The 25,917-nt window shown below is 35.2% G+C and overlaps 1 protein-coding gene across 2 annotated transcripts in view; it reads left to right on the top strand.

Moving 5' to 3' along the window:
* The window catches only part of LOC148950939 (uncharacterized), a 145,959-nt gene extending 120,685 nt beyond the window's left edge, over positions 1-25,274 (top strand). For both annotated transcript variants that reach the window (XM_089090519.1, XM_089090520.1), the window contains 4 exons: positions 3,506-3,764; positions 8,394-8,604; positions 21,339-21,445; positions 25,143-25,274. In XM_089090519.1, the coding sequence (XP_088946645.1) occupies positions 3,506-3,764; positions 8,394-8,604; positions 21,339-21,350 (482 nt within the window). In that variant the 3' untranslated portion in view covers positions 21,351-21,445; positions 25,143-25,274. The remainder of the gene's footprint in view (positions 1-3,505; positions 3,765-8,393; positions 8,605-21,338; positions 21,446-25,142) is intronic.
* The last annotated feature ends 643 nt before the right edge of the window (positions 25,275-25,917 follow it).

Consider the following 25,917-nt stretch of genomic DNA (forward strand, 5'->3'; position numbering starts at 1 on the left):
AAAAGGGCACTAGCCCTTTCAATCTCCAATCGAATGAGTCCTTTTTGAAGTTCCTACGACAACGCTTTCTATAAAGAAAAAACCTTATGCCCTAGGGAATAACTTACAACCCCTGCCTTGAGGACTGGGTGGGAATGTCCTCCTCAAAGAGATAATTTCTATCTGGAAATCAACAACGCTGAAAAATGGCTGTCTCAAGATTTTTATTGGATGTGTTTGGGGAAATGATGGGCGTGGAAGGGGTGTTAGTTGCTTTTCAATCACTTTCGACTATGAAAAAGGGCTTAAGCCAATCCAATTTCCAATCGAATGAGTCCTCATTGAAGTTTCTACGACAACTCATTCGATACGAAGTACCCTGGTCTAAGACGAAGAAAAAAAATACATTGTGCCCAAATCGTTCTTTTCTTAGGCAGTGCTATTGCGCTTGCGCTACCTATGATGATGAAACTGACAGCTAGATGACAGGTTGAACACAAGCAGTTGACATGGAGGCAAATTAAAGCCGTTTGTAATGTGTCATGTTTGAACTAACGAGTGTTTTTTTTTGATCTGTTTTTGTGTCATGTCTTTTCTTTTCTTTCATTTGTAATAGTCCGAATTCGCTTTTTCGCGCAATCTGGATATTTTTTTTTAATTATTTTATTATAAAAATGTTTCTTTTATTATCATATTAAGAACAATTGATATAATTACAGATTTGTTTACTTTAGTCCACTCTTACTTTCATATACGATGGCCATCGATTACCCCGGACTAGTCTATTTGATCGGTCTGGTCTTTTCATTTTAACAAACTTGTATTTTCGTCCACCATTTTGAATTTGAGGCACCTAGCGGCATTACGGTACATCTTAGGTTAATTTTGTGTTCATATTCGGAACCTATGCCATCAATTAACCCATACTAGCCTATTGGAAAGGCCACGTCTTTTTCTTAAGCTCATATTCGGAACATGTGCCATCGATTACCCCATACTAGCCTATTTGAACGGACATGTCTTCTCATTTTGACAAACTCGTATTTTCTTCCGCCATCTTGGATATCAAGCTGCCTAGTGGCATTTTAATGAAAAAATTCACTTGGATAACCGAGCCATATTAAAGAACATTCTCGAAAGTACATCAACCAATATTGGTGCTTTCCTCAAACACGAAAGTATTCTGATGTTTTTCGACGCTTTTCGCCCGCCCTACTATCCTTTCAAAGGGATGCAAAACCTTCTTAAACTTTTTGGTGGCCATTTTTTTTAGCTTAATTTTGATGATTTTTCGCCTAAATTTTTTTATTTTTTTTTTTTTTAATTTAGCCCCCGAGACTGCCAAAAATTGCAGATGTTCATTTGGACGTCTTAAAAAAAAAAAAAAATGTATTTGCGGTTTTTTTTCTAAGGTTTTAAGATTCTTATGGTGTGTAAATTCCTCTTTTTCCTTTCCTTAGCACTTTTCAACGAAAAGTTCAAACTTTTGTTTTTTCTTTTTGGGTGCATGTCGTAAATTAAAACTACACTTTTTTAAAGCTGAGGATGGGATCCACTCAAATCTTGTCAAATCGGCTCCCACTTCTTTTCTTCTTCTTCTTTTGACATTGTTTTAATCTTATCCGAAGCCCGGTAATGTTCCTTCATCTTTTAAAGTTGGGGTGGTAATTCCTTTTCCAAAATCTGGCAAAAGAGCTATCCGATCTTGTGATTCTTTATGACCTATAACGAAGGTTTCTATAATTGGTAAGCCTTTTGAATTGGGTATAACGATCTTTTTGAACATTTGGATGTTGGTCTTCATCAAGTGTTTCAAAAAAGGACAGGGCTGTGACCATGCCCATGCAACATTTGATACAATGATCATTGAGTCAAGGTCTTCTGGCTCCACGTTTTCTACACTTTTAATTGATATAAAAGGAGTCTTAGATAATATTTCACGTGCTTCCAATCTTTCAGCTCTAATTAGTGGTGGTATTCCCCTGTCTTTGGTTAGAGTTCTTAAATCCTGATATCGTTTGCTTATAATAAAATTTGCTGCTTCTGATTCTTTTTCTAATCCAATTTCTGTTGGTTATGGAGTTAGAGAAAGTAGATTTTTATCCTCTTATATTTTTACTATATATTTGACGGAGTGTCTGTACACTATCTACAACCCTTATCTCGGGCTGAACTATACTCGACATTAATCGAGCTGAACTAATTTGCCACAAGAGTACTTTATTTCCAGTTTCTGATACTGTTCTTCATTGGTTACCCTATCGAGTTTCAACTCGAGCTTCGAAATCAATGCTAATTTTGAATATTCAAGAAAAAGTTCTAAAGGCATTTGGCTCAATAATACGGCTTCGTGGTGTCTATCCTCGGGATATTTAAATTTCTCTTTCTATTACAGTTGCCCTCCCCCATGTTCTCCATCCTACCTCTCCATTTCGATATTTAAAATACGCAATTTGTCTACAATTCGCTTTTGCTATTTTAAATATTGTAAATTTTACTTGGTTTTTCCGATTTGTTTTATTAGCTCTGAGTTTGTTTTGAGATTTAAAAGTAAAGAGTCGTTGGAATTATCTATGGTTAATAATGATAATTTATATTATAAATCTTAAAATTATTTATTAATTAATAAACTTTACCTTTTTTCCAGAACTTATACAATATTTTTTAAATTTTTTCGTTTTTTTCTTGCGTATTCTATTCAGTTATGGCATAAAACCTATTTTAAATCAATGCTTTGTTTCTTTTGTTGATATATTTCTTCTTTTTTATTGCAATTTTATTTGTGTGTTTTATATACTCCTTGATTTTGAGAGAAATAAACAAATAAATTATTGAAACATGTAGACTTCTGCTGTCAGTTGTGAAAGAGCTAGATTTTCGGTGCGATTTCAAATCTTTTCTAGCAAATAAGCCAAAAATTAATTTGTTTGGAATAAATTCCAAAAATTAATTTGTCGCTCTCTTTAAAAGCAAAAAAATGAAATAAAAATAAAACATATTATTTTTCATTGATGACTTGGTCATCTTATGCTAAAATGTCTTTGTACAATGTGCTGTGAATTTTTCCGGCTGGGGCAACCTACTTTTTCCCTATGTCCCTTTCCTGTCCTAAGTTGCCGTGTTTCGAGGTTAGGTTTTTTCCACTTGTTTTTGTTTTGTTGTTTTTTTTTTTGGCCGTTGGTAAATATAAATTTGTAAATAATAGCCGTCATTTTAAGCGTACCTCCCTGATGGTCCTTTTTGAAAATATTTTTTTGTCTATTTTGTTTGCTAATTAAAAATCTGGAATATTGAAAAAGTTTTGTAGCGGCCTAATATACTGTTTTCCCTATACATTGTTGTTTAACTAATGGATTTTTCTAGGAAAACCGATCAAACAGGAATAAGATTCACTAAAATAATTGTCTTTCTAAAAAATTAAAACTAAACTAGTGTAACTAATGTGTTGTGTCAAGAAATTTTCACCAAAAACAAGTACCGTGTTGCCGCCCCTTAAACCTTTGCTTAATCTTTTCAAACTTTTCAGATCGTATTGACCGAAAAATAGAGCAGTTTAGCGAGTGTAACATCCCTGTGATTGGTTTCTCCAATTTATATCAAGGACTTGAAGCTTTCATAAATTCTAGTCAAAGCTATCGTACGCGATCATCAGGACTAGTTGAGGAGAGGTGGTTTCAAGATTTACCGCCGGTCCTGACTTTTCAGTTAAAGAGGGTTGTTGAAAGCAACCCAGAGGAGAAAATTCATGATCAAGTGATATTCTATGAAAAAATATACATGGATAGGTATGTTCAAATGTTATTTTTGCTAGTGCAACTGAAGTTTTTTTGTTGTACTAAACCAAGTTTTCTCAATCCAGGTTGCATCTGTTAATCCGAAGTTCAATATTCATATTGTCAAAAAAAAAAAATGTTCTAAAAGTTTTGATATAAATTTACACTATTGACGCTATATGTCAACTAACCCAATTACTTGTTTCGTTAATGAAAATTTTGTTTTGTTCTTGTATTATTTGTGGAGATTGCTTGTGGGGTCACATCATTGAAAATTTACTTTTTAATTTCGGTCAAATTTCAGCTCATTATGGATATCCAATTTAATTACCTTGCTTGGTAGAGTAAGATTGTCGAAACAAGAATATGAAAAAGACAACTAATTATACGATTGTCATTAAAACTCAGTTTCTCCCAATCAGACTATTAATGAAACTGGAAATGTTTCAATTCCATTGTCAACCTGACAGTAGGATTTTCAATCAGAAAAGCCTCCCTTTCAATCACCTTATCTTTTAAGTAAATTTTTAGAACCACAACTTCTAAGTTTTGAAAGTTTTTGTCTTTGTCATGCCGAAAAGCTGTTCCATTATGACATAGAAAAACTTTCAAAACTGCAAGTGGTGGAATAAAACAGACCAGAAAAAATAAAAAAATTCAGTGTCAATGTTGTTATTGCTAAATCATCCAATTTGAAAGTAATGAACACCTTAAGTTTGACTTTTCTTACTTTAGCGTCTATAAAATTATTAATTATCTTGTCCCAGTTGATTGCTTCTAATTCTTTGCGTGCTGTGCTCATTAACAATAAATCATTTAGTCGCTCATGCTCCATAGTCGATCTTGACGCAAGTGCTGACCTCCCAGCACCGAAGAAGTGACGACAGCTGTGAAAAATTTGAAGAATGTGCGTGCATCTGGAGTCGATAGGATCATGGCAGAGATGCTGAAGATATCCCTTCGAGCCTGCATAACTGTTTGGTCTGCTCTCTTAGTGGTCAACCGAATAATAAAATCTGGGACAACTGAAGGGGCATCAACTAACATCTGTGCCTAGTAAAATACTAGCCACAGACATATTACAGCGTCTAAGAACAGCCCTAGAATCACACTTCAGGGAATAGCAACACTGCTTTAGACTTTTGGGTCTTGCTCTGATCTTATTTTCATTCTTAGACTAATGGTTGAAGACTCCAGGGAATGGGACAAAAACACATTCATGCTCTTCATTGATTTTTAAAAGGCATTCGATCTTGTTGATCGAAAAATTTTAGGAAACTTTTGAATTATCACGGAGTACTTGATAAACTAGTCAAAATGATAATCTTGTTGTGAATATTGTTTGTGCAAAGAATGTTACGATACGTGTTTCTTCTAGATAATGTCTGGTATCGAACAGTGATGTGTCCCATTCCCAGTGCTGTTTGTTATTGTTATGGACTATATTCTAAGACAGTCTCTAGGCTCTGGAGTGAAGATTTGCAGCTGACAGATCTCTGATCTGGACTTCGCTAATGACGCTGTTCTTCTCGAAGAAGCGAAACAGGACTGCAGTTGCTACTAGACGCGATAGATGAAAAGGCCGAAAAAGTGGGGCTTATAATGAATTTCAGTAGGATAAAGAGTATGGCTACATTTGACTCCACTGACAATGGATTGTAAACAAACCAAATGAACTGGTCAATGAATTTGAATATTTCGGGATTTGGATTGATTTTAGTGGTGAAATAGCCAATGAAATAAAGAGGAGGATTGGACAAACTACATTAGCTTTTAATAAGTTGAAACTAATTTGGTGCAATAGGAAATATGCGCTTGAAGCTCATGAATAGCAATGTGAGGTCTATTCCTCTATATGCTAGTAAATGTTGGAAACTGGATGACCAACTGGAGAAACGCGTCTTAGCCTTTGAAAACATGTGCCTTAGTATGAACAGGATCTGATGTCTGCAATGGCTCTGTGATGTCTGGCGAGGTTTCGTAGATGCCCTATGCGCCATTTCTGGCTCTAGGGAGTCTAAGGTAAATGACTGCTCATTACTGGCCACTGACACTGCGATCGCTAATAATATTTGAGAGGCAACCTTTATTTCTTTGAAGACCCCTTCACCTCCAAATTGCACAATTAATTATAACACTCCTCTAGGCTCCTTTAAGGAAATTTGTCGGTGTTGAATCATTTTTTTTTCATGGAGCTCATGGAACAACTGAATGGGATCTAAATTATCTAAATATTTTTACTTTTATTGCTGATTAATTTTATTTTCAGGAAATGGCGAAAAAGATATAGAAAAAATTAAAATTTTGGATTCAATTTGCTTATACTTACCACCAACTGCGCCCTCTGCATGGAAAAAGAATGTCAAAGATTACACCCACCCCCTAATTTTTAGTTTCCTAATTCCCCCTTTATTTGAAATCCCCCCCCCCCCTAAAATTTCTGCGCACGGGGAAAGTGCCCCCTCCCTAAAACCGCCTCTGACCCTTATGATTTACAATCAAGATTCTATTATATTTATATTTAGCATGATAAATAGAAAAAGAATGTCAAAGATTACACCCCCCCTAATTTTGAAGTTTCCTAATTCCCCCTTTATTTGAAATCCCCCCTAAAATTTCTGCGCACGGGGAAAGTGCCCCCTCCCAAAACCTGCCTCTGACCCGTATGATTTACACTCAAGATTGTATTAATTATATTATATTTATAATGATAAATATTGCCAGACATTTTCTATCGGAGGACCTGAATCCACAAAAAGAACATTTTGAGATACAATTTTTCACATCTTGAGAGGTCTTTGGGCTAAATTTTGAGGATAGAAGGGGGGGATAATCAACCCCTGAGTGGTCCTGTATTTGAAAGATTATATTTGATTTTGCATAGAGGGCCTAGATCATTTCAGAATGGCTGTAAGTGTAAAATGGAAGGTATCAAGGCGCTGTTGGGTTTCTATCCTAATCTGTAAATTGACAATATTGAGAAACATAGAATCTTTGTAACAAGAAAATATTCAGCCTCATTGATGCCCAAATAACACAACATTGTGTTTAAAACCGGCAAATAGGTCGTAATTTAAAAAGCATTAAGAAAAAAAAGGCTGCAATTTGCCAATTTTTCAGTTAGTGTCACTCGGGCCCCAAATACAAACTCCTATTTTTTAAAGGGAAAGAAAGATAAGCTACGCAAATCAACACAGTATCTAGAGTGATTGCAGGGGTATTTTATTTTCTTCTTAACATCTCCACATCTAAAATTGAGTCGGTAAGACAAATAAACAAAGTTTTGTATAGGAATTCTAGCAAATTCCCCCAAAAGGCATCTAAGGCAATATGAAAGGCTTGACTTAACACTGTGAAAGTGTCGACAGTTTTAGCGCTTTTAAGTACCATAATTGGGTGCCAAAGATCCACCGTTTTTCAGTTTCCTAATTTCTCTGAACCTGGGCTTATTCTTGTGTGTCCAAAATAATAAATCAGGTGGTTTTTGTTAACATGCTTCTCAACTACAAATATTGGTACTCTCATTGTTATTTTAAGAACTGTTTATTAATGTTATCTTCAGCCCTCCCATAATTATGTGAGCCCTTCCTTATCACATTCATTCAAATTCTTTGTAAATAAATCCTTTTCCGTCATTTTAGCCACATATTTTTGTTCTATATATAATGCCTATTTTGAATGGAAATACCTTCGATAATTGTTAGGTCTTGCTGCTGTAGAGATGATAAAAAACATTTAGAAAGTGAAACGGATAGAGGTTTGTAGGATCCGATTTTTCTTTTCTAACACTAAAGGATTTTGGTGATCGATGTTAATCTGTTTTAACTTAAGTAGTTTTCTCTTTGATCAGACAGTTCTTCTAGTCTCAGAACGCTTGAGTTTCCTCTGCTAATTAGGGAAAACGAGTATCTTTATATTTACTGTCTTTTTTATTGTAGCCAATACACGCTTTCTGTCCTAATGTTGCTGTTGTAGATCTGTTAAAGAATATTTCTTTTTAAGCATTGCAACTTCTATGACACCATATGTTTCACAAGTTGTGCTACAGTATATTAAATGAGTAAATAGCAGATATTTTTCTCTTTATTGTACTCCTGCACCTTCATACGCTTAAAGACGAAAATATGACTTGCATTTAATTGACTTATTGTTGGATCTCTATTTGGAAATCAAACTGAAGAGAAATGAAGAAATTTGGATTCTTCATAATAGAATAGGAGCATAATCTTCATAATAGAATATATAATAATAAAAAGGTAGATTATAAAAATAGATCGTTTGTTTAACAAGAATATGTACTTCAACATTTTTCTTTTAGAGACCAAGAACAAATAATTATAAATAAATGATCTGAATAATATAATATACATGAATCATATAACTAAAAAATAGATTTTGCAAAAGAATGCAAAGTTAAATGCAAGCGAATTGATAAGTGAAAAAGAAAGCTGAAAGTACAAGCCAATTGCCACTTACTTTTTTCTATTTTAAAACGTGATAATCCCTAGCAATCGCTTTTTTTTAACTGTAAATTTTCAATAAGAAAGATAAAAGCTATATGCACACAAGCAGTCTTTCTGTGATTTGAGCTCGACATGAATGATTTGGTGCTTTTCTTAAGATGTCTTACTATGTTTGCAGGTATATGCATAATAATCGTGGAAAGGTAGCTGAGATTCGTCCCATGGCTGAAGAGCTACGAAGCCAAAAGAAGCTATTAGAAGAACGTATTAAAAATATTAATGAATTTGCAAACGAGACTCGAAAAAGGGGAAAAGATTCACTTAAAAAAGATGTGGATGAAATTGACGCCAAAGAAAATAAGCTGTATGATAAGCCAGATTTAAAAATGGTAAATTTGAACGTTTTTTTTTTTGTTTTTTTTCTATGCTATTTTTTTTAATAGATGGTAGATTGATAAATATTTATTCACACACACGTACATAATTTTGGTCGTACCTTTAAACAGTGGACAAATGAAAAATTTACTCAAAGATCCCTCCTACCGGGCGTTCGATAAATATCTGGCCTTGAGAAGAAAAAAAAATATTACATGGTAAGTTTTAATTTAGTCTCACTTTAGCTCTATACATTTATTTCAATGGTAGTAAAACAATTTGGATAGCCTACCTTCCGCGAATAAGGGTTCCTTATCATTTCAAAATTGGCGTTTGTTTCGTTAATGTATTCACCAAGAAAATTTTAAAATTTGAAAGCGGGAAATAATCTGGAGACTAAAGCTAGAGAATTCGGTAGACGAAGAAGCAATGTATATCCTAGTCTATGCAATTCTATCATGGTGTCAACACATGTGGACATCTTCAAATCGACCTGATTGAAAAGACTTTCTTCGCGGAACGCTTACGTTTCCTTCTAAGTTAAAAACATCATCAAACGGAATAATTGGTTGGAAGTAATACTCACCGGTAATTGTCTTCCCCAGTATAAGGTAGTCAATTTGGTTTATTCCAGACTTATCAAAAAAAAAAAAAACTAGCATGAGCTTGATGGCTGATAAAGTTGCTATTTTCTTCTTTGGTGCCGATTCCCGACGAAAACTCCATTATTTGAATTGTTTTTTTGTCACTGGTGTACTGTGACGGATCCATGTTTCATTTGTAACCATGAATCGATGCAAGAAGTCCTAAGGATTGTGGGTTTATATCTCCAAATACTTTTGAAACTGTCCCACGTGTGTGTCTTTGCCAAATTGTAAACAATTACTGCAAACAATTAGGCTTTGAACTGTCCAGAGATAATCTCCATTCTGCTGGATAAGTAACACACAATAGGCCATAGGCCATGACTCTTGACGATATACAAATTGATTTTTCCCAGTGAAATGGGAAGGGGACTTTATAGTTTTCTATCGTAAGACGTTCTTGTGCATCCATCCAGTTAGGCTTTTTCTTTCAATCTTCATTTTGAATCTGGTTTGATATTTCGCAACTGTTACGCCTAAAGGCCGTGTCTGACATTTTCAAACGTCTGAATAATCGCCAAAAACTATCTTCTAATTGCTATTTTGCCATTTTCTCAGAAGGAGAATCAGTAGGACAATGAGTGGTTAGTGACACTTTGGTTGTTCAATGACACATTGCCCTGCAGATCGTCCCTTTGAGAACAGCTTAGCAAACAGTTTTTGGTAGTTATGTCTGAAACGTGAAAATGTCACATGTGGCCTCTACGTGTGACAGCAAAAATTTGTCATATGAGTAAGTTTGAGTTTCATCATCAGCCATTGATGCCTCTTTATTACCACCACTGTTGCTACTTTCTTCTTCTGGCTCTGGAACCTTCTTAAAAAAAGCACAGGATGCTTATCAGAGTGTGACGTTGGGCAGATAGGTAATAGGATATTAGAGTAAGTAATTTTTTGTCGAAATTTCTTGTTAACCTCCCTGTATTTTTTTTGGACAAACATACCAGTCTTTAATATGATCGCTTGGGATTCTCCGTGTCATTAGAGCTTCAAATAGCAGGCCTTTTAACTTTACTTTAGTCCAGTCGCGTTATCTCTACAGTTTTGGCATACAATATAAGGGACCCATAACTTATCTTGATCACCAAGAGGAATTCAAGAGGTATAGATGCTTAGATATCTTAGGAGTGTAGGGAGCACCAATGAAAGCCCAGAGCATGAAATTGTCGCATATCGCGTGCGCAGGAAGCGCCTTCGATAAGTTAAGAAACGTTCTCTTTGGTGCCACTTTCTCTTTGAAGCTGAAAATGAGACTCTTCAATAGTAATGTCCTTTCTGTACTAATGTATGGTTCTGAAAGCTGGGCGCTGACAAGACAGCCAGAGGAAATCCAAAGTTTTAAAAACAATTGTCTTCGAGAAATCTCGGAATCAACTGGATGGACAAAATAACCAACTCATTCATTAGGGGAAGACTAAACAACCACTCGTTACTGATAAAATTATAAGCAGTAGGTGGCAATGTTACGGACACATGGTAAGAATTGGTAGCAATCGCCTGCCTCATGATGTTTGGTGTTGGACTCCTCCAGGAGTTTTACTGCGTGGACGACCGAAGGCTACACTTGGACGATGCCTAGAAAAAGACGCAGCATTCTCAAGAATATCCCTTGATGATCTTTGGCCGAAGACACTGGAGAGGTCATTGTGGAGAGGCATCGTTGCCGCCTTATGCGCTGACCGGCGTGGGAAGTTCCAACTCTAAGTAACCTGTTGAAGTTCAAAAATATCACAGGGAAATTACCCAGCGGTTTATTTTAAATGTTAGCAATGAAATGTAAATTTTAAAAGATACTGGAGCTTCCAGTTCAAAATTGGGTTTCCTCAAAATTGCGTTGCCTGTCCGGAAGAGACTGGGCGGAAGGTCCTCGCCCCCCCCCCTCTTAGAAAAAGAGTGACGATAATACACCTCCTTTTGAGACCTAGTCCTCTATTTATTTGTTCTCATTCCTCAAGTCTGTTTAAAACCAAGTATTTTCATTTTAATGAATACATTGTTACCTGTTAACACATTTAAAGTGCTTCAATTTATTCCATCACACCTTTTCATTCAAAGTCCCCCCCCCCCCCTCCGAGAAAATATCCTGGAGGAATCCTTGCTAACTGCAAAAGATATCTCTGAAGCTAGTTGATCTCATGTCGAAGATATATCTAGGCGAAAACCATATATTGTCCGGGATTTTTATGAATAATTTTATACAAATAACAATTCAATAGGGACAAATCCTTTTATTTGACAGTGAAAGAGCAAAGATAAAAAATTGCTGGATATTTTTGTCAGATATACTGGGGCCGTCATCAGCAGATAAACTCTTTTGTTCACTGTTATTTATACGTCGTGGAAAGGCAGTGTCGTCTTAGAAAATAATTTTATAGGATAGTATTAATGAAGAGTAAACAAAAAGGATATACAGATTATATAATGTAGTTTTTGCCTTCATGTAGTTTAATTTGTAGTAAATCTTTGTAAATACCGATATTTGTTTTGAGAAGTTTTATTTTAATGCGTTTTTTTGGGCCTAATCACGTAACTTAGATGCCAGAGTCTTCCGACATGCTGCCGCATCCCAGTGGCAAAGAAAGTGGATCTGTATTCCAGAGGTTGCTCATACATATCTCACTGAAGACTGATTTTCATTACATGTTTGTAGCTACCTGTTTGTTTTTATAGATTAAGTGGTATCTTAATATTAATATAATATTATATATTTACATTTAATTACATAAGTATGTTAATATAATATAACAGGCAGAATATGACCTTCACGCAGTCATTGTTCATGAAGGAGGAGTCACGTTTGGCCATTATTGGTCTTATATTAAGAACAACAAGGACAATTACTGGATGAAGTTTAATGACCATCTTGTTACTATAGCCGATTGGAATGACGTGAAGAAAGATTCTTTCGGTGGCCCTGATACTAACGCAAGTGCCTGCTGCTTAATATATGTAGATGCAAACAGGATAGACACTTCAACAGGTAAAAAGGTTGTATTATATAACACTGCTATAAACATATTAAGTCGTAATATGCGTAATAGGCGGTATAAGTCGCAATCAGTGTTGACCGCAAACATTAATGTTTTCATCAATTTTTCTCAAATTCCAGCTTAAATTTACAACAGATTCGAGCCTATTCATGAGTCCAAACTTCACAAGTCGCTGGCGGGAAACTGGTCTTCTTTGTTATTCATCAAGGGAGTAGAAATATGGTAGAAACGAAATGGCTGTGGCGTTTCTGAACCCTTGCATAATAGTTGAAGTATCTATTAGCTATGTATTCTTAACGTAAAATAATTATCAAAAATAGTAGTTTTTTTTTCATCGAGATTACTGCATACAAAACTTCAAATACCGTATCACAAAATTCGTCAGTTATCTGGGTAAAAACTTCGAATATAAGTTTGAACTTAGAAACTTAATTTTTTAGTAATGCCCTTTGCCTTTATCGGTTTTGTCACCTTTAAAACAGTTAAAATTGCCGACTTTAATGCTGATTTTTTTGGCTATTTTGGATTCCTAAAGAGCCTTCCTTGTATTAAAAGCTGGTTTTTAATAACAATTTAAAAAAAATTCAAAACTCATGTTCATTCCAAATAATAATTCATTCCAAATTATAAACTCATAAATACCTAATATCAGCTAAATTATAAACTGGATCTACAAGAAGTAAATTTATCATATTGAAAAATACATGATGAACACTTCATATGAGAACACTTCAATTACAATGAAACAAAAAACACTTCACGGTTTATTCGGTATGAAGAAAAATTAAGTGCCAGTTATTTTCTTTAGTAAAAAATGAAAAGCTCATCCGTTTTAAATGTAATTAAATGCAATAATATGCAGACTGAAGTAGCTCCAGGAAGATGTTGAGATTTTCTTCCTAGTTCGTCCCTTTTAATCCAAGCAAAATGTTAGGAGTCTTAGAATCAGTTATTGAGTTTAAGCTTTGATTTCCAAATGCTCACAAAAATTACCAAATTTAAGAAAATCGCAACAATAAGTCACCTATGGTCAAAATACTCAAAGACTCCTCTTTGATCCCCACCCAGGCTCAAAGCTTCTGCTATGGTCATATCTATGGAAATCTCCAAAGTTTCTTTTAAAATAGCTTTCAAGCGTAGTTAGGGGTATTTGGCCTTTTTTCCTTTTCTCCAAAGCTTTGAAAAAAGTGTTATAATATTCCAAATGTTACATTTGTTATATTCGTGCGTATTTTTGGTCATCATTTGTGGGGTGATCGAATTTTGAACCACTGTAGATACGTAACGTTGCAACATCTAGTATCCTGAGGTCATGAGACTGTCAAAGACTCCTCCTTGAACCTCCTAAATCGACAGTTTTTAGTATGACCTGGTCTTTTAATGTAATTTGGACACTGGACCAAGGGCGCCATTGTCACTCGAGCGCAACGTTAGATGGGGATGTCGATATCGCTTTCGTCACACCAATTAGTTTTAGTGTTAATCTGCCTGGTACTAATGAATGAATGTTTTCAAAGTAAACTCGTTTCATCAACAAGGAAAAAAACGGGCTGGACGCATGTGACTCTTTCCTTTTGGACGATAAAACTATACAAGTGCTGTATCACGTATAACTCACAAAAATCTTGGTCATTTTTTTCAACTTTTCAAGTTGCCCTTTTTAATAGTTGAAAGCGATTGGAAGGCCACTATCGCTCCCCCCTCCCCACGCCCATCAATCCACCGAATACATCCAATCAAAATTTTTAGATAGTCATTTAGTTCAGTGTAGTTAATTTTCAGATAGAAAATATATTTTTGAGGAGGACACTCCCCCACACCCCTCGGGACAAGGGTTTTAAGTTATGCCCTGAGGGAATATAAGACCGATTTTGGCACAATGTATTATTATTTATTTTTTTTCTTTAGAGCAGGGCACTTCGAATCGAAGAAGTTGTCGTAGAAACTTCGAAAAGGGCTCATTCAATTGGAAATTGGAGTGGCTTGTGGCCTTTTTAATAGTGGACAGTGATTGGAAGGAAACTAACACCCCTTCCACGCCCACCATTTCTTGAAATACATCCAATCAAATTTTGAGATCGCCATTTTGTTCAGCTTAGTTGATTCCCTGATAGAAATTATGTTTTTGAGGAGGACACTCCCCCACAGCCTTCTGGGCAAGGTTTGTAAGTTATGCCCTGGGGCGATATAAAGTTTTTATAGAAGGTGTTGTCGTAGAAACTTCAAAAAAGGCTCATTCGATTGGAAATTAAAAGGACTAGTGCCATACTTAATAGTTGAATGTAACTGGGGGGCAGCTAGCCCCCCCCCGCGCCCATCATTCCCTCAAACACCTGCCATCAAAATTTTTAGAGAGCCCGTTAGTTCAGGGTAGTTGATTTCCAGATAGTAAATATGTTTTTTAGGAGGACACTCCCCCACAACCCTCAGGCCAAGAGTTTTAAGTTGTGACCGGATGGCATATAAGAAATATGTTGGCACAATTTCTTATTTATTATTTTTTTTTCCTTTAGAGCAGGGTACTCCGAATCGAAGAAGATGTCGTAGAAACTTCCAAAAGGGCTCATTCAATTGGAAATTGGAGCTGCTTGTGCCCTTTTTAATAGTCGAAAGTGATTGGAAGGCAACTAATACCCCTTCCACGCCCACCATTTCCCGAAACTCATCCAATCAAAATTTTGAGATAGCCATTTTGTTCAGCGTAGTTGAATTCCAGATAGAAATTATGTTTTTGAGGAGGAAACTCCCCCACAGCCTTCGGGGCAATGGTTGTAAGTTATGCCCAGGGGCGATATAAGGTTTTTATAGAAGTTTTTGTCTTAGAAACTTAAAAAAAGGCTAATTCTTTTGTAAATTCAAAGGGCTTGTGCCCTTTTTAATAGTTGAAAGTGATTGGAGGGTAACTAACCACCCCCCCCCACGCCCAACATTCCCCTAAACGCACCCAATCAAAATTTTTAGATAGCCATTTAGTTCATTGTAGTTGATTTCCAGATAGGAAATATGTTTTTGAGGAGGACACTCCCTCACAACCCTCGGGTTAAGGGTTTTAAGTTTTGCCCTGGTGGCATATAAGAACGATGTTGGCACAATGTATTATTTATTATTTTTTTTCCTTTAGAGCAGGGAACTTCGAATCAAAGAAGTTGTCTTAGAAACTTCCAAAAGGGTTCATTCAATTGGAAAGTGGAGTGGCTCGGGCCCGTTTTGATCGTTAAAATTGATTTGAAGGCAACTAATACCCCTTCCAAGCCCACCATATCCTGAAACTCATCCACTCCATATTTTGAGATAGCCATTTTGTTAAGCGTAGTTGAATTACAGATAGACATTATGAATTTGAAGAGGACACTCCCCCACAAACCTCGGGCCAAGGGGTTCAAGTTATGCCCTTATGGCATATAAGAAGTTGTCGTAGAAACTTCCAAAAGGGTTCATTCAATCGAAAGTGATTGGAAGGCAACTAATACCCCTTCCACGCCAACCATTTCCCGAAACTCATCCAATCAAAATTATGAGAAAGCCATTTTGTTCAGCGTGGTTGAATTCCCAATAGAAATTATATTTTTGAGGAGGACACTTCCCCACAGCCTTCAGGGCAAGGGTTGTAAATTATGCCTTGGGGGCATATAAGGTTTTTATTGAAGGAGTTGTTGTAGAAACTTCAAAAAGGCTCATTCAATTGAAAATTCAAAGGGCAAGTGCCCTTTTTAATAGTTGAAAGTGATTGGAGGGCAACTAACCCTCCTCTCACGCCAACTTTTCCCCTAACACATCCAATCAAAATTTTGAAATAGCCATTTTATCTCGTAGAAACTTAGAAAAGGGCTTATTCAATTGGAAATTCAAAGGTGTAGTGCCCTTTTTAAAAGTTGAAAGTGATTTTAGGGCAGCTAACCCCCCGGTCTCGCCCACCTGGTCCCCCAACACATCCAATCAAAAACTTTAGATAGAAATTTTGTTCAGCACTGTTGATTTCCATATAAAAATTATGTTTTTGAGCAAGAAATTCCTCCAAAACCCTCAGGGCAAGGTTTGTTAGTTATGCCCTGGGGGCATATTAGTTATGTATAGAACGTAGTGTCATATAAACTTCAAAAAGGGCTCTTTCGATTGGAAATTGAAATGGCTAGTGCCCTTTTTAATAGTCGAAACTGATTTTAAGGCAACTAACACCCTTTCCACGCCAACCATATCCCCAAACATGTCCAATCAACATTTTGAGATAGCCATTTTGTTCCACGGAGTTTAAAGTTCAGAAAATTATACCTTTTATTAGGGCACTCCCCCCACAGTCTTCAGGGCAAGGGTTATAAGTTATGCCCTGGCGGCATATAAGGTTTTTATTGGAATATTTGTCGTAGAAACTTTAAAAAGGGCTCATTCGATTGGAAATTTTAAGTGCAAGTGCCCTTTTTAATAGTCGATAGTGCTTTGAAAGCAACTAATTCCCCTGTCACGCCTTCCTTTTTCCCAAACACATCCAATCACAATTTTTAGAAACTCATTTCATTCAATGTCGTTGAAAGCTTTGGAACTTAGGTGTTTAAGCATGACAACCCGCCCCCCCCCACACACTTCAGGGCAAGGGTTGTAGGTTATGCCCTGTTTGGAAGTAAGGTTTTTATAAAAAGCGACGTTGTAAAAACATCAAAAAGGGCTCATTAAATTAAAAATTGAAAGGGCTAGTGCCCTTTTAATTGTCGACAGTGATTGAAGGGCAACTAACCCCTTCTCACGCCCACCATGTCCCCTAACACCACCACTTGAAATTTTGAGATAGCACTTTTATTCACCGTAGTTTTTAGTACTGTAAGTTAGGTCTTTGATGATGACAACCCCCCCACAGCCCTCAGGGCAAGGGCTGTAAGTTTTGCCCAGGGGTCAAATAAGGTTTTTATAGAACGCTTTGTCGTAGAAACTTCAAAAGTGATCATTCGATTAGAAATTAATATGGCTAGTGTTATTTGTAATAGTCGAATGTGATTGGAAGGCTACTAACCCCCTTCTCTCACCGAGGATTTCCCCTAACACATCAAATCAAAAATTTGAAATAGCCATTTTATTCAACGAATTTTTGAGTTCTGTAAATTAGGTCTTTGATGATGACGACCCCCTCACAAACCTCAGGGCAAGGGTTGTAAGTTATGCCCTGTGGGCGAATAAGGTTTTTATAGAACGCGTTGTTGTAGAAACTTCAAAAAGGGCTCATTCGATTAGAAATTGAATTGGCTAGTGTAATTTTTAATAATCGAAAGTAACTGGAGGGCAATTAACACCCCTTCCACTTCCGCCATTTCCCCAAACATATCCAATCAAAGTTTTGAGATAGTCATTTTGTTCCACACAGTTTGAAGTTCAGGAAATTATACCCTTGAGCAGGACTCTCTCCCCACAGTCTTCATATGTTTTAATTGAAATCTTTGTCGTAGAAACTTAGAAAAGGGCTTATTCAATTGGAAATTCAAAGGTGTAGTGCCCTTTTTAATAGTTGAAAGTGATTATAGGGCAGCTAACCCCCCCTTTCTCGTTCACCATTTCACCCCACACATCCACTCACACACGGTAGATATCACTGGTGTTGAGCACTGGTGATTTCCCAATAAAAATTATTTTTTTGAGCAAGAAATTCATCCAAAACCCTCAGGACAAGGTTTGTTAGTTATGCCCTGGGGGCATATAAGGTATTTATAGAACGTATTGTCATAGAAACTTTTAAAAGGGCTCTATCGATTGGAAATTGAAATGGCTAGTGCCCTTTTTAATAGTCGAAACTGATTTTAAGGCAACTAACACCCTTTCCACGCCAACCATATCCCCAAACATGTCCAATCAACATTTTGAGATAGCCATTTTGTTCCAGGGAGTTTAAAGTTCAGAAAATTATACCTTTTAGCAGGGCACTCCCCCCACAGTCTTCAGGGCAAGGGTTATAAGTTATGCCCTGGTGGTATATAAGGTTTTTATTTAAATCTTTTTCGTAGAAACTTGAAAAAGGGCTCATTCGTTTGGAAATTTTAAGGGCTAGTGCCCTTTTTAATAGTCGAAAGTGCTTTGAAAGCAACTAATTCCCCTGTCACGCCTTCCTTTTTCCCAAACACATCCAATCACAATTTTTAGATACTCATTTCATTCAATGTCGTTGCAAGCTTTGGAAATTAGTTCTTTAATAATGACAATCCCCCCCCCCCCACACACTTCTAGGCAAGGGGTTTAGTGGAGGCCCGGTTATTCATTAAGATTTTTTTAAAAATTGAAGGTGTACAAACCACAACTCGCGCGCCTGAAAGTAAAAATTTACAGGGCTAGTGCCCTGTGAATTGTCGACAGTGATTGTAGGACAACTAACCCCTTCTCACGCCCACCATTTCCCCTAACACATCCAATCAAAATTTTGAGATATATATTTTGTTCAACGTAGTCAAAAGTTGTGGAAATTAGGTTTTTTATGATGATAACCCCCTTCAGAGCCCTCGGTGCAAGGGTTGTAAGTCATGCCCTGGGGGCATATAAGGTTTATATAGAAAGTTATTGTAAAATTTCAAAAAGGGCTCATTTGTTTGGAAATTGAAATTGCCCTTTTTAATAGTCGAAAGTTAGTGTAGAGTAATTAACCACCTCTCACACCCACCATTTCCCCAAACACATTCAACCAAAGTTTAGATATAACTATTTTGTTAAACGTTGTTGAAAGTTCTGCAAATTATATATTTAAGGCTGACAAACTTCCCAGAGTCCCTAGGGCAAAAGCTGTAAGTTATGCCCTGGAGGCATATAAGAATTTCATAGATAGAGTTGTCGTAAAAGCTTCAAAAGGGGCTCATTCGATTGGGAATTGAGAGGGCTAGTGCCCTTTTTAATAGTCGAAAGTGATTAGAGGGTAAATAACCACCCTCTCACTCGCACCATTCTCCCAATCAAATCCAATAGAAAATTTTCAGATTGCCATTGTGTTCAACATAGTTGAAAGTTTTGAAAATTAGTTCTTTGGGGATGACGAACCCCCCCCCCCCACCCTCACGGCAAGGGTTGTTAGTTATTCCCAGAGATCCTATAATGTTTTTATTGAAAGTGTTGTCCTAGAAACTTCAAAAATTCTCATTTGATTAAAAATTGAAAGGGCTAGTGCCTTTTTTAATAGTTGAAAGTGATGGGAGAGTTACTAACGCCCCTCCCACGCCCACCATGTTCCCAAACACATCCAATCAAAATTTTGAGATAGCCATCTTGTTTAACGTAATTGAAAGTTTTGGAAGATATGTCTTAGAGGAAAACATCCACCCTCATAGCCCATAGGATAAGGGTTGTAACTTGTGCCCTGGGGACATATAAGATGTTTATAGAAAGCTTTATCGTAGAAACACAAAAAGGGGTCATTCGGTTGGAAATTGAAAGTTTTAGTGCAACTAATCCCCCTACCACACCCACCCTCCCATTTGCCATTATGTTTAAAAAATAAAAGTTGCCTTAAGATTAAATCAAAATGTACTATGTTAATGCTAATTACCAATAAGGCATCTCAGCAGTATCCCAAGAACGACTGAGGGTATTATGTTCAAACTTTGCGGGCAACTTCAGCTCTTAAAGTTTAACCAAGTCAAAATAGCGTAAGTGTATCCAAGCTATCAAAGAAAGTAAACAGATTTTTTTTTTGCAAATGGTATCTAGTTTTCAATATTAGGTTAACTAGAGAAGGTAAGAAACGAAATTTAACACTACTATTTGTGTCCAGATTTTTAAAAGTGTCTATGTTGTTAAAAATTTCTGCAAATTTTTCTACAGCATACAAATAGCATGCCAAACTATTAAGTCTCATAAATCGAAAACATTTAAAGTATTACAAAAAGATTTAAAGTATTATTTTCTTTTTCCACAAAGCAAGTTTTTCAAAGGTAAGTAAAGAATTCCATTAAACAGAAAATGTGCAAAAATAAAATCAACTAATCTACCAAGCGTGAAACTACCACAAATCAGCATCGATAAATAAATGAAACCCAAAACGGACAACAATTACAATAAATAGCCAAGTTGAACTCAAAACGAGCAGAAATTAACATAAGTTAGACTGAAAACCCTTATGCCTTTCCAAGTACAGAACATAATTTGCGCTTCACTGAAAAAATTTCAAATGAAAGGTTATTGTCAGTTGAATATACATGTACTGATATTTAGTAATTAATGTTAGTATTATTTGATTTATTAAAGTTATAAAAGTAAAAACACTTGCATTTTTTTAAAGTAAAGTGCAAATTATGTCATGGCCTTGGGAAGGCATAGGGGTTTTGAGCCCAACTTATGTTAATTTCTGCTCGTTTTGAGTTCGACTTGGTTATTTATTGTAATTTCTGTTCGTTTTTGGTTTCATTTATTTATCGATGCTGATTTGTGGTACTTTTCTGACCAATGCTGACTTTTCTTTGAAAAACTTATTTTGTGGAAAAAGTTTTTTTTAATTAATATGAATAAGAAAATCTACGCTGTTGAAATCCAAGACCTGAGAAGCCCTGTAGCAGAAATATAAAATTAATTTTTTCCATCCCCCTAGACGCGTAGGAGCAGACTTTGATAAAATTCAACAGGAACATCCTTTGTGTCTCCATAGGAGCTCTCGAAATAGGCGGATAATTTTCTTGTCTTTCTTGAAATTTTATTGGTTCATATTTTGTATAACAACCTATCCAATGGGTATTGACACGTCAGAAATTGCTTATGTTTTTTGTTTCTTTGCTCAATTGAATTGTTAGAATTAATCCATCTTTTGGACCTTCTTTTAAAGCAGTCAACATATGATCTCAATAGAATGCCTCACTCTCCCTCTGCAGAAAAACCTTTTTAGATGAATTTACAGTTTTGGTTAGGTTACATTTTCATTTTGATTAGGTACATTTCAGGTTTGGTTAGGTTTTTAAAATGTATGGCGCGACTATTTTTGTAACGTGCTGTTTATTTGGGAGATAAAAGCCATAAACCTAACAAACTTAAAAGGAGGAGGAGCCTAGTTATAATAAAACAAGATGAAACAATAAACAGATAACATATATATGTATGTTCTATATATATGTTCTGTACTAGGATGATACAACCACCATACATGTATATGTGTTTTTTTTATAGCGTTTAATTTAGAAGAAAAATTACCTTCGGATTTAGACGAATTCGTTCCAGAAGATTCGGAAAAGGTGGACGAAGAATGCCAAGCATGGGATGAGAAGCAGAGGGAGGTTAGTTTTATACATTTTTTCTTACTTTTTTCTTTAGAGTATGGCTTCAACTTCCATGGAAGGTTACTAGGCTATATGAATGACATTCCGATGAATAGACCTACAACCCAAATTTTTAGCATGGGAAGGTCTTAAGTTCCTACCTCCGTCACTTCCCTATTGTAACCATTAAAAGAGTCAACCAAAAGAGAGGCCACCATACCTATGTTAGCCTAGATTTTTATTTATTTTTTCTTTAGTTTGTGTTGTCGTCTTGCATGGACTACAAGAACTGTTATATGTCCTGCTCATGGACTACTCAAGACGGTCCCGAGGATTTGAAATGGATTGCTAGCTAGTATTTCTTCGATTTTTAGTTATGACCTTTAAGCTCAATCCTTAAAAATAGGGACGCAATTTAGTTAGCAGGTTGAAATCGTATTTTGAGGACATCTTTTCCAGTTAATACAAAAATATTCTTCTTCTTTTTTATTGCTTCCTTTTTTCTGCGGTAGTGAAGCCATTGGAAAATAATGCCTTAGAAGGTTCTGTTTTTTTTGCCGGTCTCGAATCTTGTGTCCATTTGAATGTTCAATAAATTTGAACAATAAATGAACAGAATATATTTGAAATACTCGACACACCAAGTTGCTACCGTTTTAAATGGGAACTGACCCTTGTCATAATTTAGCAATTTTAAATCCTAACAAAACATGGAGGAGGAGAACTTGTTTAATACATATATATTTTCCTTGAGGCCCAACGTGATTTTCTTATTGATTTGTCGTATTTTTGAACAACAGTTATGATGAAATGGATAGCCCTTACTAGTCGAACGTATGAGACGAACAAGGAATATTGAGCCTAGTAATAGAACACATCCCTGGTGAATAATTTCTTAGACTACGCTGCCTTTCTCTAGGTAAAATGAAATTAAAATAGTAACGGCAAAAAATTCAATTAAGATTGTGAAACAAATGTATCTTGAGAGAAATTCACGCTCTGTAGCCTTTATAAAAAAGAAAAGAAAACTAAAGTTGGATTCTTGATGTAAAATTAAAGAAGTTTAATCAGCATAGAATAAAACTGGAGTTTAGTAGCCAATGATAAATGGTATGCTTTCTTTAGTAATGAATATTATATCAAAATCCTGTAAAAAAGGACAATGCTCAATTAAGAGAAGGATAATTGTTTATCAAAGAAACAAAGTAAAAATACTATTTTTATTATGTAGGATGCTGTTAACGTAGAAAACCTTTTTAATAATCCTTGAAATATAATTAACAAAAAAAACTCTATGATCACTATTGTTATTATTATTATTATTATCGTTAAATTGATAATAATATTATTAAGTCGATTCATTATTAGCTTTAAATACCAAATAGCGACACATGGTGTGATTTAAATTACGTACATTTGATTTGTATATTATGACATGATTATCATAACTAGCTTACTTTTATTATCTTCTTTGCTCTTTCTTCTCTTACTCTTTATATCCTTTACTTCTATGTCAAAATGGTCGACTAGGGGTTTGGGAATCTGTCACTTTCTTACTAGTTTGCTATCGTGAACCGTTGATTTATTTCTCATAACCTACCTCAAAAGTTTACTTAAAACTTTACTCAAACTCGTGAGTGGAAAGCCTCCAAAACTGACAAATATTGTTTTAGTCCACAACATTACCTGAAGGAAGGAGGTTTTATTCCCAAATTAGTGTGAGGGATATTTGGTTTGTGTTAATGGGTATTGTTCACTGGGAAGGGGGATCTGCTGCGAAATGCTGCACCGTTGGGGGACGAACTTTATTCAATCCTGAATGTGGTAGGCATCTTGGGGGATTATATTTCATACAGTTTAAGGTTTGCTCCATTAAAAGCTACTTCTGAAGCACCAGGTGACCCCAGCCAGAGTTTGTTCATATAATAAATGCCCTGATACTTTTTTTGCACATTAATCCAAATGCTAAAATCAGCTATGTCTGCTACATATGGGGATGGGCTGAGCTTTTTATGGATGGGATGGCTTTTTTTAAGTCCCCCTCCAAGATCCTAACACCTTTTTTGGGGATGAATCATTTTACAAAGAAAATTTTGAAAGAAATGCTTTGTTTATGGAAAATGATCAATATTTTATATTTTGACAAATGAGAGTGTCAAGTTACTTCAATATTAGTTTAAGAAATAACAAATAAAATTCAGTAACAATATCCATGTGGTAGAACTAATTGTACTTTTTCATTAAATTAATCTATTAAGGTGAAATTAATGCATTAGCGTCAGAGAAATGAAGCTATAACTTATTTAGAAAGTTCAACATGTTAATAAGTCTAAGTATTTTCAGATAATTTAGTGACATCTATAATCAGGAAAGTATTTTCCGCTAGGTGCCTATTTGACAAAATTTTTGTTCGATTGAGCATTTTTGTTCCAGTTTTCATTTTTTACTAACGATAGTTGCCAGTGATTTGAATATGTTTTTGCTCTCTTTCTTTGCCATAGGTCAGGTAGAATCTACAGTGCATTAATAGCGATTTGGATGGTGTTTGAAGATTTTTTTTTTCAATTCTCTTAAAAGTCTGCGCTATAATCTCAGAAATTAGAATTTATTCATGTGTAAGTAGTGGGTTTAAATAGCCTATCTAAAATGTGTACTTACAAAATGTGTATGTTCAGTACGCGTATATTCTGCTATATACAGTATTTCGAATGCTACTAAATTTGGTCTTCTAATTGGTAATAGCTCAGAAATTTTCAAGGTCTTTTATTTTTCAAATTGTCTTTTACATATTTCCTATTATTCATATTAGTTATATTATACTGTTATGAATCAACTTTCTTTCACAAAAATGGTGTTCAACAAGGGTAAGGCCTGTGATGGTAATGTTTATATTTTTAATAATTATTGTTGTATTTTTATACTGATATATTTACCTTGATGGTAAATATCTAAATGATTCCATTTCTGACGTAGTGACAAGGGAGCATACTTCTTGATGTCTGTTTTATTCTCTTTCTAAGTATAATAATGGTTTCACTTGCAAATTCACCTTATATGTCTTATATTTATGTAATGTAAGTTCGTCTTATATGTAGCTTTAGTTAAAATATTTGTCTGTTGTTTGGCATCTGTCTATGCTTTGATTTCGTTGTGAACGGTTTCCATAACTCGAAAAACTATTAGATCTATATCTGATTGAAAAGAATTAAAAATTTTTTGGCTATCGAACATTATTTAAAAATAATTTATGAATGCGGAAAACAAAAGCAAACATGACAGTGTCATTAAAATATGCGTGACAGTGACAGTGTCATAAATGAATGCAGAAAACAATAATAGTAAACAGGACAGTGTCATTAATGGAAATACTATTTTTATTATGTAGAATGCTGTTAATGTTGAAAATCTTTTTAATAATCCTTTAAATATAATTAACAAAAAAAAGCTCTATGATCTCTATTGTTATTATTATTATTAATATTAAATTGATAATAATGTTATTAAGACGATATTAGTTCACTTTTTTTTTTAATCAAAAATAATCGGAGTATAACTAGCCTACTCCTTTCAACTGCTGTTTTCTCACCAAATGCATCAGATCAAATTTTGAGATAGCCATTTTATTCAAAATAGGGACAACAATTATTAGGGACAACTGAGAAATTGTTGATTGAACATGTTTAAAACTCATATATTCGATCCTTTCTCATTTTAGGTCTTAAAAATAATGTCTGATATGAAGGAGCGATCTCAATTGGAGCAAAAGACTAGAGCCCATCTGGAAGAAAATTTGAGAGCAGTCTGTGAAGAGAAAGATCGTATGATAACTGAGCTACAAAGTAAGGTAGGGTCAGCATAGTTCATTCTTGTAGTGAGACTTTACCTCAGTTTTTCCAAGTTTTAGTATGGCTAGCAAGCTATTCAATATGATTTAGTCTTGCGAGCTTGAATGTTATACCTTTTGTAATTTTGTAATTTTATAAATCTTCTTTCAGGATTCCAAATTTTTGGTGGATTTTTTCAATACTTTTTAGGTTTAGAGTTTTCGGTATATGTTCTTAAATTTTACTAGAAAACATTATTTGTACTACTTTTCTTGCTACAATAATCGAGTCTATCGTATCAGGTATCTGATTGGAAATATTCTAACAAGATTATCATAAGTAGTGCAATCGCGCTGCCTAAGTAAAGAACGATGTTTGGTAAAATGTATTATTATTATTTTTGTTTTGTTTTTTGTTCCATACCAAGGTACTTCGTATCGAAGAAGTTGTCGTAGAGACTTCGAAAAGGGTTCATTCGATGGGAAATTAGAGTAGCTAGTGCCCTTTTTAATAGTCGACAGTGATTGGAGGGCAACTAGCCCCCCTCTTACGCCCACCTTTTCCCCAAACACATCCAATCAAAATTTTGAGATAAAAGTTTTTGGAACGTATTTAAAAATTTTGGAAATTTGATCTCTGGGGTTTATAACCCCCCCCCCCCCCCCC

Source organism: Artemia sp. Qi Xiang Cuo, chromosome 6 (assembly GCF_049724085.1).
Source record: "Artemia sp. Qi Xiang Cuo chromosome 6, ASM4972408v1, whole genome shotgun sequence".
Taxonomy (NCBI): domain Eukaryota; kingdom Metazoa; phylum Arthropoda; class Branchiopoda; order Anostraca; family Artemiidae; genus Artemia; species Artemia sp. Qi Xiang Cuo.